This window comes from Carcharodon carcharias, chromosome 2 (genome assembly GCF_017639515.1).
Source record: "Carcharodon carcharias isolate sCarCar2 chromosome 2, sCarCar2.pri, whole genome shotgun sequence".
NCBI lineage: Eukaryota > Metazoa > Chordata > Chondrichthyes > Lamniformes > Lamnidae > Carcharodon > Carcharodon carcharias.
The window spans coordinates 99,843,806-99,856,000 of NC_054468.1; the positions used below are offsets into that span (position 1 = coordinate 99,843,806).

Below are 12,195 nucleotides of genomic sequence, written 5' to 3' on the forward strand. Positions count from 1 at the left end.
GCTGATGTTTCAGCAAACTCCACCTCACAGCTCCTCACCGGAGGGGAGAACAAGAAAGAAATAAGGGAAATGTAAATCAGGATGACTCATCGTGCAGCTTTGGAGAGAGAGGTACAAAGGTCTCGCACCAGATTGTCAGCTTGAGAGGAAACAAAAAGCAACAATTGAAAATCATGGACGGAGCAGAAAGCCAATGTGATGTCAATGAGTGGGGAGAAGGATGTACACAAGAGATGGCTGGATAGAGACAAGGAAGTAACTTCCTCTGTTGTGTGAGGTGCATTCTAAATAAAGCAACGCATTCACAGCACAAATGGGTGTACAAGTCACTGTTTTGATTTATAAATATAGAGAGATATAGCACAAACCAATGTCATTTCCACAAATAGAACAGAGTCTGCCTAAACACCATCCTTCTTGCTAATGTTGAATGAACAGGAAGATGGGAACTTGAATGTTGAGCGCAAGGCATAGAATATAATTCATGTTGTTTGCAATATAAAAAAAATCCCCTTTGAATCCAGGCTGGGAAATGACATATTTTCTTCCTCCTCCTAGGGGAATATCTGGATAATAGAGTCTTTCAACACAGCATGTGAACGGCTTACTGTAAAACTGATGGACCGGCAGTGGCCAGGCCACAATTCACAATTAACGTTGACATCATGTTTCAACCTCTGATACTGTAATAATAAAGCACACTTCACAGCTGGGAAGCTAAACACACAACAGTTAGTCACCCTGGCAGCAAACTCCTGCTTGAGGGTACCCTTTTTAGTTTTGGCTCCGTAATGGAGTGTGATGGGATTTGAAAGCCATTTTGCCTCACAGCAGCTACACTGGAGCATTGCACTGGGGTGTGAGCCAGCTCGACCCTGGACCAGGAGAGACTTAAGGGTGCATTTTAACACATTTTAACATGACAGTTCCCATTGGGTTTCCTGTGCATGCATGTCCGCCACATTTGTAGCCTCATGGGTTTTCAGCAGCAGTTATAGTGTGAGCCACAAACAAATGGTGGGAGCCTCATTAATAAATAAATGTTGGTCCCCTGTGATGTCATTTGGATCTCACTGTGATTTTAACTGCTGAAGCTGCCAGTGAAGCCTAGCAGGTACCAGGACCATAGCCAGAAGAGGATGGGCCCTACTCCTCTGGGACCTACAAAGGAACAGACTACCTGTGCCTGTGATTAGCCTTCCATGACCAAATCTGCCACCTCTCCAATGGGGTCATGTACCTTGTACCATTCCTTCATTCCTCCTGCCCCCCGCCACCACCCCCCCCCCCACCCCCCACCCCCCCACCAAAATCTAACTCTGGCCCATTACCTCCAGTAAGTGTGCTTATGTGTCATCTTACCAAACTGAGGACTGGTGACAACATGGGTGCCTCATGTCCACCTAAAGCCCACACAGCAACCTAGTATAAATATCAGGGCTACACCAAATCAGGGGGAGCTGGCTACATATGGCCACATGATGCTGACTCTATTCGCTCATCTCTGAGCACCTACTCCCCAGCACAAACTTCTTCAAACTTGATAAGTCAGAGAAGCACTGTTGATGTAAACATTTTGTTTCCTAACAACACTCTCAGATGGACTGTCATCGGCCACGTAGCACCAAGCAACTGTGCTGAGAGCTGGGAACCCAATTTGCAATCCTCTCACCTCTGCAGTTTTCTCCCAATGTTCAATCATTGGTGTGAACAAGTACCTGCTCATTTCCAGAGGAATGATCAGGCAGAGTCAGAAACAGGGAACCTACTGGTTAAGGAAACAAGCTCTTCTTTCCCAATAACAATCATATTGACAAAAATTACATGATCCATCTCTCCTTACACACATCCACACAATCATTAAACTGTTTCATTAGTTGGGCAGTACACTGTGTTGGTTTCAGGGGTAGATGAGATTTACTGGGAACATGGGATGTGCAGTAAATCACACCTTGCAGTATATCATTTAAAATAAATAGAATTTCCATCAAATGAAAACAAGGGTCTTGAAAAAAAGTATTAAACAAAATGATGTTCTTTCTTCTATTTAAACAGCACTTTTGATGCATTGAAACCTCTTCAGATATCCGAAGGGATTTGGAAATTTGAGAACCGAGTTCCTTTTCTTCTGTTATTTTGTTTTCCTTCCAGTTCCAACACAACTTGCCCATGTTGCACCATTAATACAGTAGAACGTCCCAAGCTGCTTCACTAGAGCATTCTCAAACAAAATTTAACACCACGGAACTATTCCGAAAGGTGACTAAAATTTTGGTTAGTCTTGATGGGCGACTTAAATATGGGGAAAGATAGAACAGCGAGAGAGATAGAGAGGTTTTGGAGTGGAATTCCAGAACTTAGAACCTAGGCAGCCATAGTGGAGTGCAGAAAATTGGGGATGAGCACGGTGTCAGAATTGGAGGAGCACAGCAGCCTAGGAAGGTTGTGGGGCTGGAGTAGGTTACAGAGACTGGGGGTGGGGATGGTGGTAGGTGGCAGGCCATGTAAGGATTTGAAAACAAGAGTGAGAACCTTAAAATTAAGTGATTGCAAGATTTGGAGAAGATGTAAGTCAACAAGCACAAGGATGTCGGGTGATCATCTTGGTACAAGTTAAGATATGGGCAGTTGAGTTCCAGTTTTATATTGGTTGGTATTTGAATAGGGATGAAACAAGAAGCACGGTAATGAGCAGAAGGGTGTCTTGAGTCTGACCCATGTTGAGGTGATTACAAGAATCTCAGCATAGGCTGGGGCTAAATTTAACTTTGACTTGGGCACAAAAATGGGGGTAGCCAATATGCTGTTTGCAGCACACGCTGCATGGCTTCCCATTCTATTGGAAGCGTGCTGTTTAACAGGCAGCCAATCTATTCCCATGAACTTGGAGCTCCCTTCAAAACTGAATTTCACCCACTTTCCTTGGGTTTACAGACTGAGTCATAAAGGCATACAGAGTAATTGGGCAATTCAAAAATTCAGCTTGGGGGACTGGTTTCCACTAAAGTACTCCAATAAATGCAAATTGGTAAAGGATAGTTATTCTCCATCTATACTAGTACACAGAAAACAAAGCTTCTTGTGATTTAATTCACAGGTTGGAGTAATGGCTAAAGTTGAATAACTTGTGGTGTGTAATGTGTGAAGTAACACCTTGAGGCATGTGACTTTGCTGAGGAAAGAGAATTGACAGAAATTAAGGAGCGATGAAGAGGAGCTAGTGAAGATGGTGGCGGGAGGCACGTCAGGTGGCGCATAGGGCTCTCACAGTCACTTACCAGCTTGATTGGTGGTCACGTTGACAGACACGTGCTGTGGTGAGTACGTACTCTTGCCAGAGACTCCATTGACGGCCTGAATCTCAAATGTGTATGGAGTGTGAGCCCAAAGGCTGCTGATAAACACTCGGGTTTCTGTCAGGCCGAACTGCCTCGGCACAAACTCCACACTCTCATCACACCGGGTGCACAGTTTACGGTTGCTGCGGCACTTCTTGCAAACAATGTTGTACATGACATCATCACGCCCGCCAACATCACGTGGTGGATTCCATTCCAGGATGATGGAAGTCTCGTTCACACTGGATATCACATTGCGTGGGCCTGATGGAACACCTACAAACAGAAAACAGACTGTTATGCCAATCACTATAAATCGGTTAAAAGCAAAATACTGCGGATGCTGGAAATCTAGAACAAAAAGAAAAATACCTGGAAAAAGTCAGCAGGTCTGACAGCATCTGTGGAGAGGAACACAGTTAACATTTCGAGTCCATATGACTTTTCATCAGAACTAAAGTTCTGTTGAAAAGTCATATGGACTCGAAATGTTAACTCTATTCCTCTCCGCAGATGCTGTCAGACCTGCTGAGTTTTTCCAGGTATTTTTCTTTTTGTGCTATAAATCAGTTTTTTGTGTGGGATTTCCATTGGTCAAATGCAAATTATTTGCTCTTCTGATTTTGCACCATCAGCTTAGCATGCTGTAACCTCACCATACAGCACTGACCACAAAGCCTCCCCGAAGCCTGTCCACCATCTACAAGGCATGAGTCAGGGTGTGATGGAAAAATCCCCACTTGCCTGAATGAGTGCAACTCCCACAACACTCAAGAAGCTCAACACCGTCCAGGACAAAGCAGCCCACTTGATTGGCACCACATCCACAAACATTCACTCCCTCCACCACCACCACACAATAGCAGCAGTGTGCACCATCTACAAGATGCACTGCAGGAACTCACCAAGGCTCCTTCGGCACCACCTTCTAAACCCACAACCGCTACCGTCTAGAAGGACAAGTGCAGCAAATACATGGGAACACCACCACCTCCAAGTTCCCCTCCAAGCCATTCACCATCCTGACTGGGAAATATATTTCAGTTCCTTCATTGTCACTGGGTCAACATCCTGGAACTCACTCCCTAACAGCACTGTGGGTGTACCTACATCACTTGGACTGCAGCGGTTCAAGAAGGCAGCTCGTCACCACCTTCTTAAGGGCAATTACAGATGGGTAATAAATGCTGGCCCAGCCAGCGATGCCCATATCCCAGAAAAATTGTATTTAAAAAAAAACTCCCACCAATGCATTTTCATCGATCTCAAAATCCATGCAGGAATAAATTCAATTTGTTGTTTTTATTGCATGTATCTTACTCTTGATTTTAGGGTGTATACTTACAAAATCAAAACTTGGTCTCTCCTACTCAGCTGAGCACACTATTGTGTAATAGTTAGGTCCAGATTTTCATGGAGTCAGGCCAAGTTGGGGGCCTTTAAAAATGGCGGGTGGGACGCGATTCTGGGATTCCTGCCCCCATTTCCATTTCCAGCAATTTTTGTCAGTGCAGGATAAGGGTGTGGGTAGCCAGCCTGCACAAAGCACTCCTGCCCTTGCCAGCTCCACTGCAGGTTTGGGCATTTCAAACTGTCCCATGCCCCACCCACACTGGGAATTTTGATAGGTAGACACCTTAGAGGAGTCGTGAACCATGGGGGAATCCTAGTCCTGAGTCAGGAACCAAAGGGAAAACAGCCAATCAACATTTCTTCTGAAGACATTACTTGTCTTACCTTCTCATAAAGCCATCAAACAATCACAGCCATCATAGTATCAGTGACAAAAAGCTTTAACCCACCTCTTAATTGTGTGTAAATAAACACACAGGCACTGAACAAAACTCTTCAAAAAGATTAGGTTAGTACAAGGTAAAAAAAATGTCTATCCGATAAAGCTAGAACTCCGCTATAAGCTGTGTCAACACTGCCTGCAGGGGTACGTTCATTAGCCATCATAATGATGCCATCTGGAAAAAAACAGATGTCTGGCCATCTTTCAAACTGCTTCTGTTGAGATAGTTGCCAGATACCATCATTATGAATACTTGGCTGAGCTCCAAGAATGGATAATGGACTCAGCTCACTGGGCAATGTCGACATAGCTTGCAGGAGAGCACAGTGCAAGCTTTGTTTGATTGACATCTTTATTTCCTTGTAATAAGCAGATGTTTCTTTTAAGAGTTTTTTCAATGCCTGTGTGTTTATTTATACAAGATTAAGACGTGTAAGGTGGATTAACCCTTTTTGTCATTGATACGATGAATGGTTGTGTGTGACTGAAATTTTGAAGAGGTTGTAAGATGAGCAATTTTTTTGCAGAGGAGATTTTCAACCTCTCTTTGTTTACTCTGTAGTTTCAGGAGCAGTTCAAAGACTTGCAAGATTTGCCAATGGTTCACTGATTCTGTATATAGTGAATACTGAATGAATGAGTTTGGTGGGTGCATAGCAGGGGGTGGGGGGGGTGTGGTATTGATGGAACATGGTGGAATAAATGGGGACATGAAGAGCGTAAGGGAGAAATGAATGAGCATGAAGGAGTGAGGGGGGTGGTGAGGGCCTAACAGTCATGACTACAACTGGACTGATGTCCCAGGAAATGGAGGTGGGCTTCTAGCCTGCCAGCCTCACCATTAGCCTGCCACTGTTGCCACCTTGGGTCTCCTCTGGAAATGGTGTGCCCATCTCCAGCCAATATCCACTTCCTCAACATGATACTAGGGTGGGCAAATTCCTCCAATTCCCTATTCCTGTCTCTTTGGCAAAACTCCATCTATATAGTGTTAGTTCTCTATAGCATAGTTTGTATTATTCTAAGATGTTACTCTGCGTGATTTATATAATATATAATGTTTTTTCCTCATTCTATAGTTCCAAGTCAGGATGGTGCGTGACTTGAAGGGAAATTGCAGGTGGTGGTGTTCCCATGTACTTGCTGTCCATGTTCTTCTAGGTGGTCAAGGTCTCGGCTTTGAAAGTTGCTGTTGGAGGAGTCTTGGTGAGTTGCTGCAGTGCATCTTGTAGGTGGTACACACTGCTGCTAATGTGTGTCAGTGGTGGAGGAAGTGAATACTTAAGGTGGTGGATGGGGTGCTAATCAAACAGGCTGTTTTGTCTTGAATGGTGTTGAGTTTCTTGAGTGCCTTGAGCACTCATACAGGAAAGTGGAAAGTAATCCATCACACTCCTGAGTTGCAACTTATAGATGGTGAACGGTCTTTGGAAAGTGAGGAGATGAGTTACTCATCATAGAATACCTAATATCTGAACTACTTTTGTAGCCACAGTATTTATGTGGCTGATCCAATTCAGTTTCTAGTGAATGGTAACCCCAGGATGATGATGATGGGATTTGGAGATGAGAATGCCATTAAATGTCAAGCGGAGAAGGTTCAGTGTTTTTTTTTGGATGTGGGCATTGTCTGGTGCTCATGTGCTCTTGTTCCTTCCTTTATGTTAAATATGACTCCAGCCAGTAGAGAATTTTCCCCCTGATTTCCATCAACTAGGGCTCCTTAATGCCATACTCGTTCAAATGCTGCCTTGATGTCGAGGGCAGTCACTCTCACCTCACATCTTTGAATTCTTTTGTCCATGTTTGAAACCAAGGTTGTTATGAGATAGGAGCCGAGTGGTTAAGTTGGAAGCTAATAGAGTATTGGTGAGTGGGTTGTTGGTGAGCAAGTGATGCATAAGTGGTGACTCCTTCCATCACTTTGCTAAAGGAGACTGATAAGATGGTAAGTGGCAGGGATGGATTTGTCCTTTTGTGGACAGGATTTACCTGTCCTACTCTGCACATTGTCAGGCAGGTGTCAATGTTGTCATTGTACTGGAGCAGCTTGGCTAGAACTGTGGCTGGTTCCAGAGCACAGTCCTCAGTAGTACAATGAGGGTGCTGTCCAGACCCATAGACAGACAGAAAGAGAAAACAACAGAGTGACATGCAGAGACAGTCAGAGAGAAAAATGAACAGACAGAGAGAGAAACATATGCTCGAGGAGATACACATAGGAAAATAAACAGATAAACAGAGAGATAGCGAGGTTAACACACAGATGAATTGATCAATTTACAGATAGAGAGGCAATTAAGGCAATTCCTCTGTCAGTCAGTTACATCAATACATAGAGAGATGGATAGATATATCGATAAATCAAAGAGATGGAAAGATACATTGATCAATAGATAGTTCAGTAGACCAATAGATAGACAGTTAGTGGATACCCCAGTCGGAAAACAGCAAATTAGATAGTGAGGTAGATAGATACTGTAGTTAGATGGAGAAACAGAGCTAGGTTAAAAAGAAAAACAGAGATCAATACATCGACAGATCAACAGACAGAAAAACTGATTAAAACACAGAGAGAGAGAGAAACAGACAGATAGACAGGTGGACAGACAGGCAGACCCAATGACAGCATGAGAAACTAGGTTACTGTATTTTCCTGAATTGCTCACTCCGCTACTTCAGTCGAAGCTTTTACTGACTTCTTTTAAATAGCTTAACGCTTCTGCTGTAATAAGAGAAAGAGGCATTCAGACAGAAGCCTCCAGGTACGTTGCCACAGCATTGCCTAGTTTCACACATCAAGGGAATGGGATTACATCAGAAATCACAAGAGTAAAGCTCCAGTGATTTATCGACATCATCCCAACCCAGATATGTCTCGCCTGGTGTGGGGTGTGCCGTGTTCTGGAAAGTGGTCACCAGTGGACAGCACTGAATTGTGTGATGTGTACTTGACTGCTGGGGACAGTGGGAAAATTTCTATTTAAACTGGATTTTCTTCTCATCTTTTCCTTTTCGGGTTTTCCTTTTTGACCAGACATGGGCCAATTCTATTCTCGTGTTATTAAACTGAAATAAAGCAACCAGGTCCTCAGTGACCTCAACGTAGCAAGCAATGGATTCCCGCTGTCATTGGGTGTCATAAAAGGAGAGTAAGCAATAGATTTAAACAGCTTCCTGGCTACAAGAACCCACACTTTTTGGCTGCTTTGAGGATGTTTTGAACAACTGATACCAGAATTGAGAGGGTATACCTGCGAAAGGCTGCACAGGGCTGCAGCTATTTTCTCTAGAAGAGGTTAAAAAGTTCTCAATTGTGGTCTTTAAAATTATGAAATGCTTTGATGGGTTAAACATAGAGAACACTTGCTGTCGAGGTCAGAACAAGGGACCATAAATAGAAGACAGTCACTAATAAATCCAATAGGGAATTCAGGAGTAACTTCATTGTTCAGAGTGTGGTGAGAATGAGGAAGTTGCTACCACAGTGAGTGGCTGAAGTGAATGGTACAGATGCACTTAAGGGGAAGCAGCATACGGGGAAAAAGGGAATAGGAGTATAACATGGCTAAATGAAATAAGGTGGATTGAAGCTCAAGTGGAGCATAAACCAATTGGGCTGAATAACCTGTTTCTCTGCTGTAAATCCTATTGGGGCAGAACTTTGTTCAGGGACATCGTATAAATGTGTTTGTGGTGATGTCCTCCATTTAGTGTTTCTAGTGAAGTTGCAATGTTATTCTTATAGAACTCGTTTTAGAATTTGTCAGAAAAGCTGCAGAGGAAATCTTCCTGGCTGCACACATCGAGGCAGGAGATTCCCAATCCTTCAGTACAATCAGTAACAGCCTCTACATTAAAATGCTTTGTAGAAAGCAGCAACAGACGCAAAAAAGACAAGAAGAAAACAGGTTTTCTGAAAGATGCAAGGGATTTTGGCCTCAAACAATCACATTTTGTTCCTTACTTTTCAGTGATTGCCTTTCACTGGGGAGCCTCTTGCTGTGTGAATGTGCTGCCAACTGAGATTGTCAGGCTCGAGATAAAACTCAGTGACTGGTTCTGTATCTCAGCAATTGGCCACTCCAGGAACCCACGAAACAGAGGCCCAATTTGCTGTCACTGACCCATAAAAATCAGGAGACACAAAAGGCTCTTTAAATCACAAGAGCTGAAAAATAAACTCTACAAGACACTGGGCAGACAGAGGCAAGAGAATGGCAGCAATCATACTCTCCCCCAAAATAACCTTTCTTAAATATTTTGATGACACATGCATTTTGAGTATATATTTTTTTCTGCTCCAGATGCACTAACACACAGACACACACACACACAGACAGAGACACACACACATGCACAGACAGACAGACAGAGGCACACACACACACACACACACATTTGCAGACATACACACACACACACACACACACACACACACACACACACAAACAATTTCAAAGATTTTCCTCCTTTTATTTTCTGTCTATAATATTTTAGGAATGTTTTTCTCTTTGTTACTTCTTGTTTGTTGCTGCCTATTCATACTCATACTGGGCTCGGCCACATATGCTAAGAAAATAAATAAATAAAGTGTGCACGTCTCCATAGCACCTTTCATGACCTCAATATGTGACAAACCACCTTACAGGCAATTACGTACTTTTTAAAATAATGAAATGATCTAGGTCACAGATCCTGAGGGAGGAATTGAGTCACAGAGATGGCGAGAGGCTCTAGCCCACAGAGATGAGATGGGCCACAGATGCTGAGAGAGAAGTTGAGCCACATATCCTGACCTGTGCCCCAGAGTGGACAAGAGGCCTTCAGCTGGGATTGTAATGGCCTGGGGATGGAGACGTGGTCCCAGCAAGGAGGGAGGGAGGGTGGTCTCTGGGGATGGTGAAGGTCCCAGAGGGGATACAATATTGGGGGGCTCTTTGAATGGGGAGGGTCTGATGACAAGCAGGGAAGAAGGTAACTCCTGAAGGGTAGGGGTGGGGGTGGGGGAGCACTCCTGCTCTTCCTGACACACAAGCAGTGTTGCAAGAGCACTATCCTTCTCTCCTGAGCCTCCCTTCAGCTGCCAGGTTTCCTGAAGCCTGGGAAATGCACATGGGCAGGATTAAACCTGTGAAGCAGGTTAAACCAAAGAATGCCAATAGCATTATAGTATTAAATGGACAGCCAGGCTCCTGGGAGATGGTTAGCTGCCTGCCTCTGTTAAAAGTGGATGTGGGTATGTTGGGTATTAAAAATTAAAAAATGGCATCCCATCTGACCCCAACTTACCTGCTTTTTATTAAAATTACCCCCTTTGGTAACTTTTGGATATGCCACCCACATGGTTGTATTTTAATCACTGGGTCATCATAGAGCAACATCTGACATTGCCTCCTGTGTCACCATCATTGTAGGGATGCCAGATGCCTAGAAGGTATTCCTGCTGCATGGAATGTAGGGGATTTAATCTTAAAACAATCTATTAATTATTTCCTGGACTGCACTCCCAATGAGTATGTTCTAAAAAGTGTCTTTCCAGTTCAGCCACCCAAGAGGCAAACCAGACCAAGGCTTGCGACTGGTCTTTCCTCCCTCCCCACATCGAGGCAGGGTTCCCTAAGAAGGCAGGGATCCTGCAGGAGACCATCAAAATGATGCTAATTAAGCTGACCTGTGACCTGGTCACAACTATTTTCACAAGAGAACCATTGGAATGAACCTCCAGAGAATGAAATCACCCGAGGTGAAATGAGATGCAATATCTGAGGGTTCAGGGAGCTAACCAGGAAATATATGGGCAGATGGTTCGAGCATTAATCAAAGCTTCATGCCCAGTTAGCTGGCCATGGCTAGGGTGATGTTAGGGAAGTTACAATTGACTTCATTACCTTTAGGTTAGGAAAGAGGGAGTCAGGCCTCCTAACCCAGGGACCCAAGCTGGAATTGTGCAAGTGTGTGGATGGCAGGTGACCGATGGATCAAATTTAACTGTGATATCCCATGTAGTGGAATAGTCTGGCAGAGCTTACTGTCATGGCCTCTCTCCCAAAGAAAGGTTACCATGACAAAGTATCTGAGGGTTGGAAGCATATCCTCACTGGCATGTATATAGTGATCCATGCCTGCTTCCGGTACAGGGAAAGGAGGTCCTTGCTTACTGTTATCCAATATGATGGCTGGTGTTGTAATATGCCTTTAAGGCATATCAGCATGACATCAATAGAACGGAAATGTGTCATATGATCCAGTCATAGTTTCATTTTTGCTTTGAGCAGAGCACACAGACATCTCTGATGCCTTCAAGCTTTATACCTATGTATAACTCTTCTTGTGTGCCTCGTCTTAATAAACAAACCCACACCATGTTTATCAAATCCCAGATGAGCAACTAATGTCTTGTGTCTTGTGCAGTAAATAAACTCAAGGATTATGTCATTATAATAACATGACAGCTGGTGGTCTTCCAGACACATGCTTCTTGCCCACCATACCAGGAGCCTTAGGAACCTGAGGAGTGTATGAAAAATGGGCACTGCACAGAAGGATTTCTAGGCCCTCATCTAAGAGCTAAAATTATCCTGAAATATATTTTAAAAATATAATTGCTTTCTCTCCGCTTTACAGCATTATTAATGTGGTCAAATGTGTCAGACGATCCTGTGTTATGATTGAATACTATCTAAGCAGATTGTCCTTCAAAGAGCTCTTTTAAGTTATTTTCTAGCATAACAAAACAGTAATGAACTAAAGGAAATGAGGGAATTGAGCACGGCCTTCTCTCCAATTGCTTCCCACTAAGGCAGAAAGCTGGGCCAGAATATTCAGGTTGGTGTGTGGGGGTGGGCCCCGCTCGCTGATGTGTAAAACGATGCTCAGTGGCGTCGGGCGTGCATCCCGATTTTCAGTTCAGTGGACGTGCACTGGAGTCGGCTGCGCACCTGCCAAATTTAAAAACTAATGAAAACACTTAATGGAGCTGCCCGTCCAATCTTAAGGTTAACAGGCAGGCCAGGAGCCCTGGCGGCAGCTAGAAAAAACATGAAACCACATCTACCAGCA

The 12,195-nt window shown here is 43.8% G+C and overlaps 1 protein-coding gene across 2 annotated transcripts in view; it reads right to left on the reverse strand.

Moving 5' to 3' along the window:
- Positions 1–12,195, reverse strand: part of LOC121291029 (ephrin type-B receptor 1) — a 550,430-nt gene that overhangs the window by 178,515 nt on the left and 359,720 nt on the right. For both annotated transcript variants that reach the window (XM_041212061.1, XM_041212060.1), the window contains one exon: positions 3,279–3,614. In XM_041212061.1, coding sequence (XP_041067995.1) covers positions 3,279–3,614 — 336 coding nt within the window. The remainder of the gene's footprint in view (positions 1–3,278; positions 3,615–12,195) is intronic.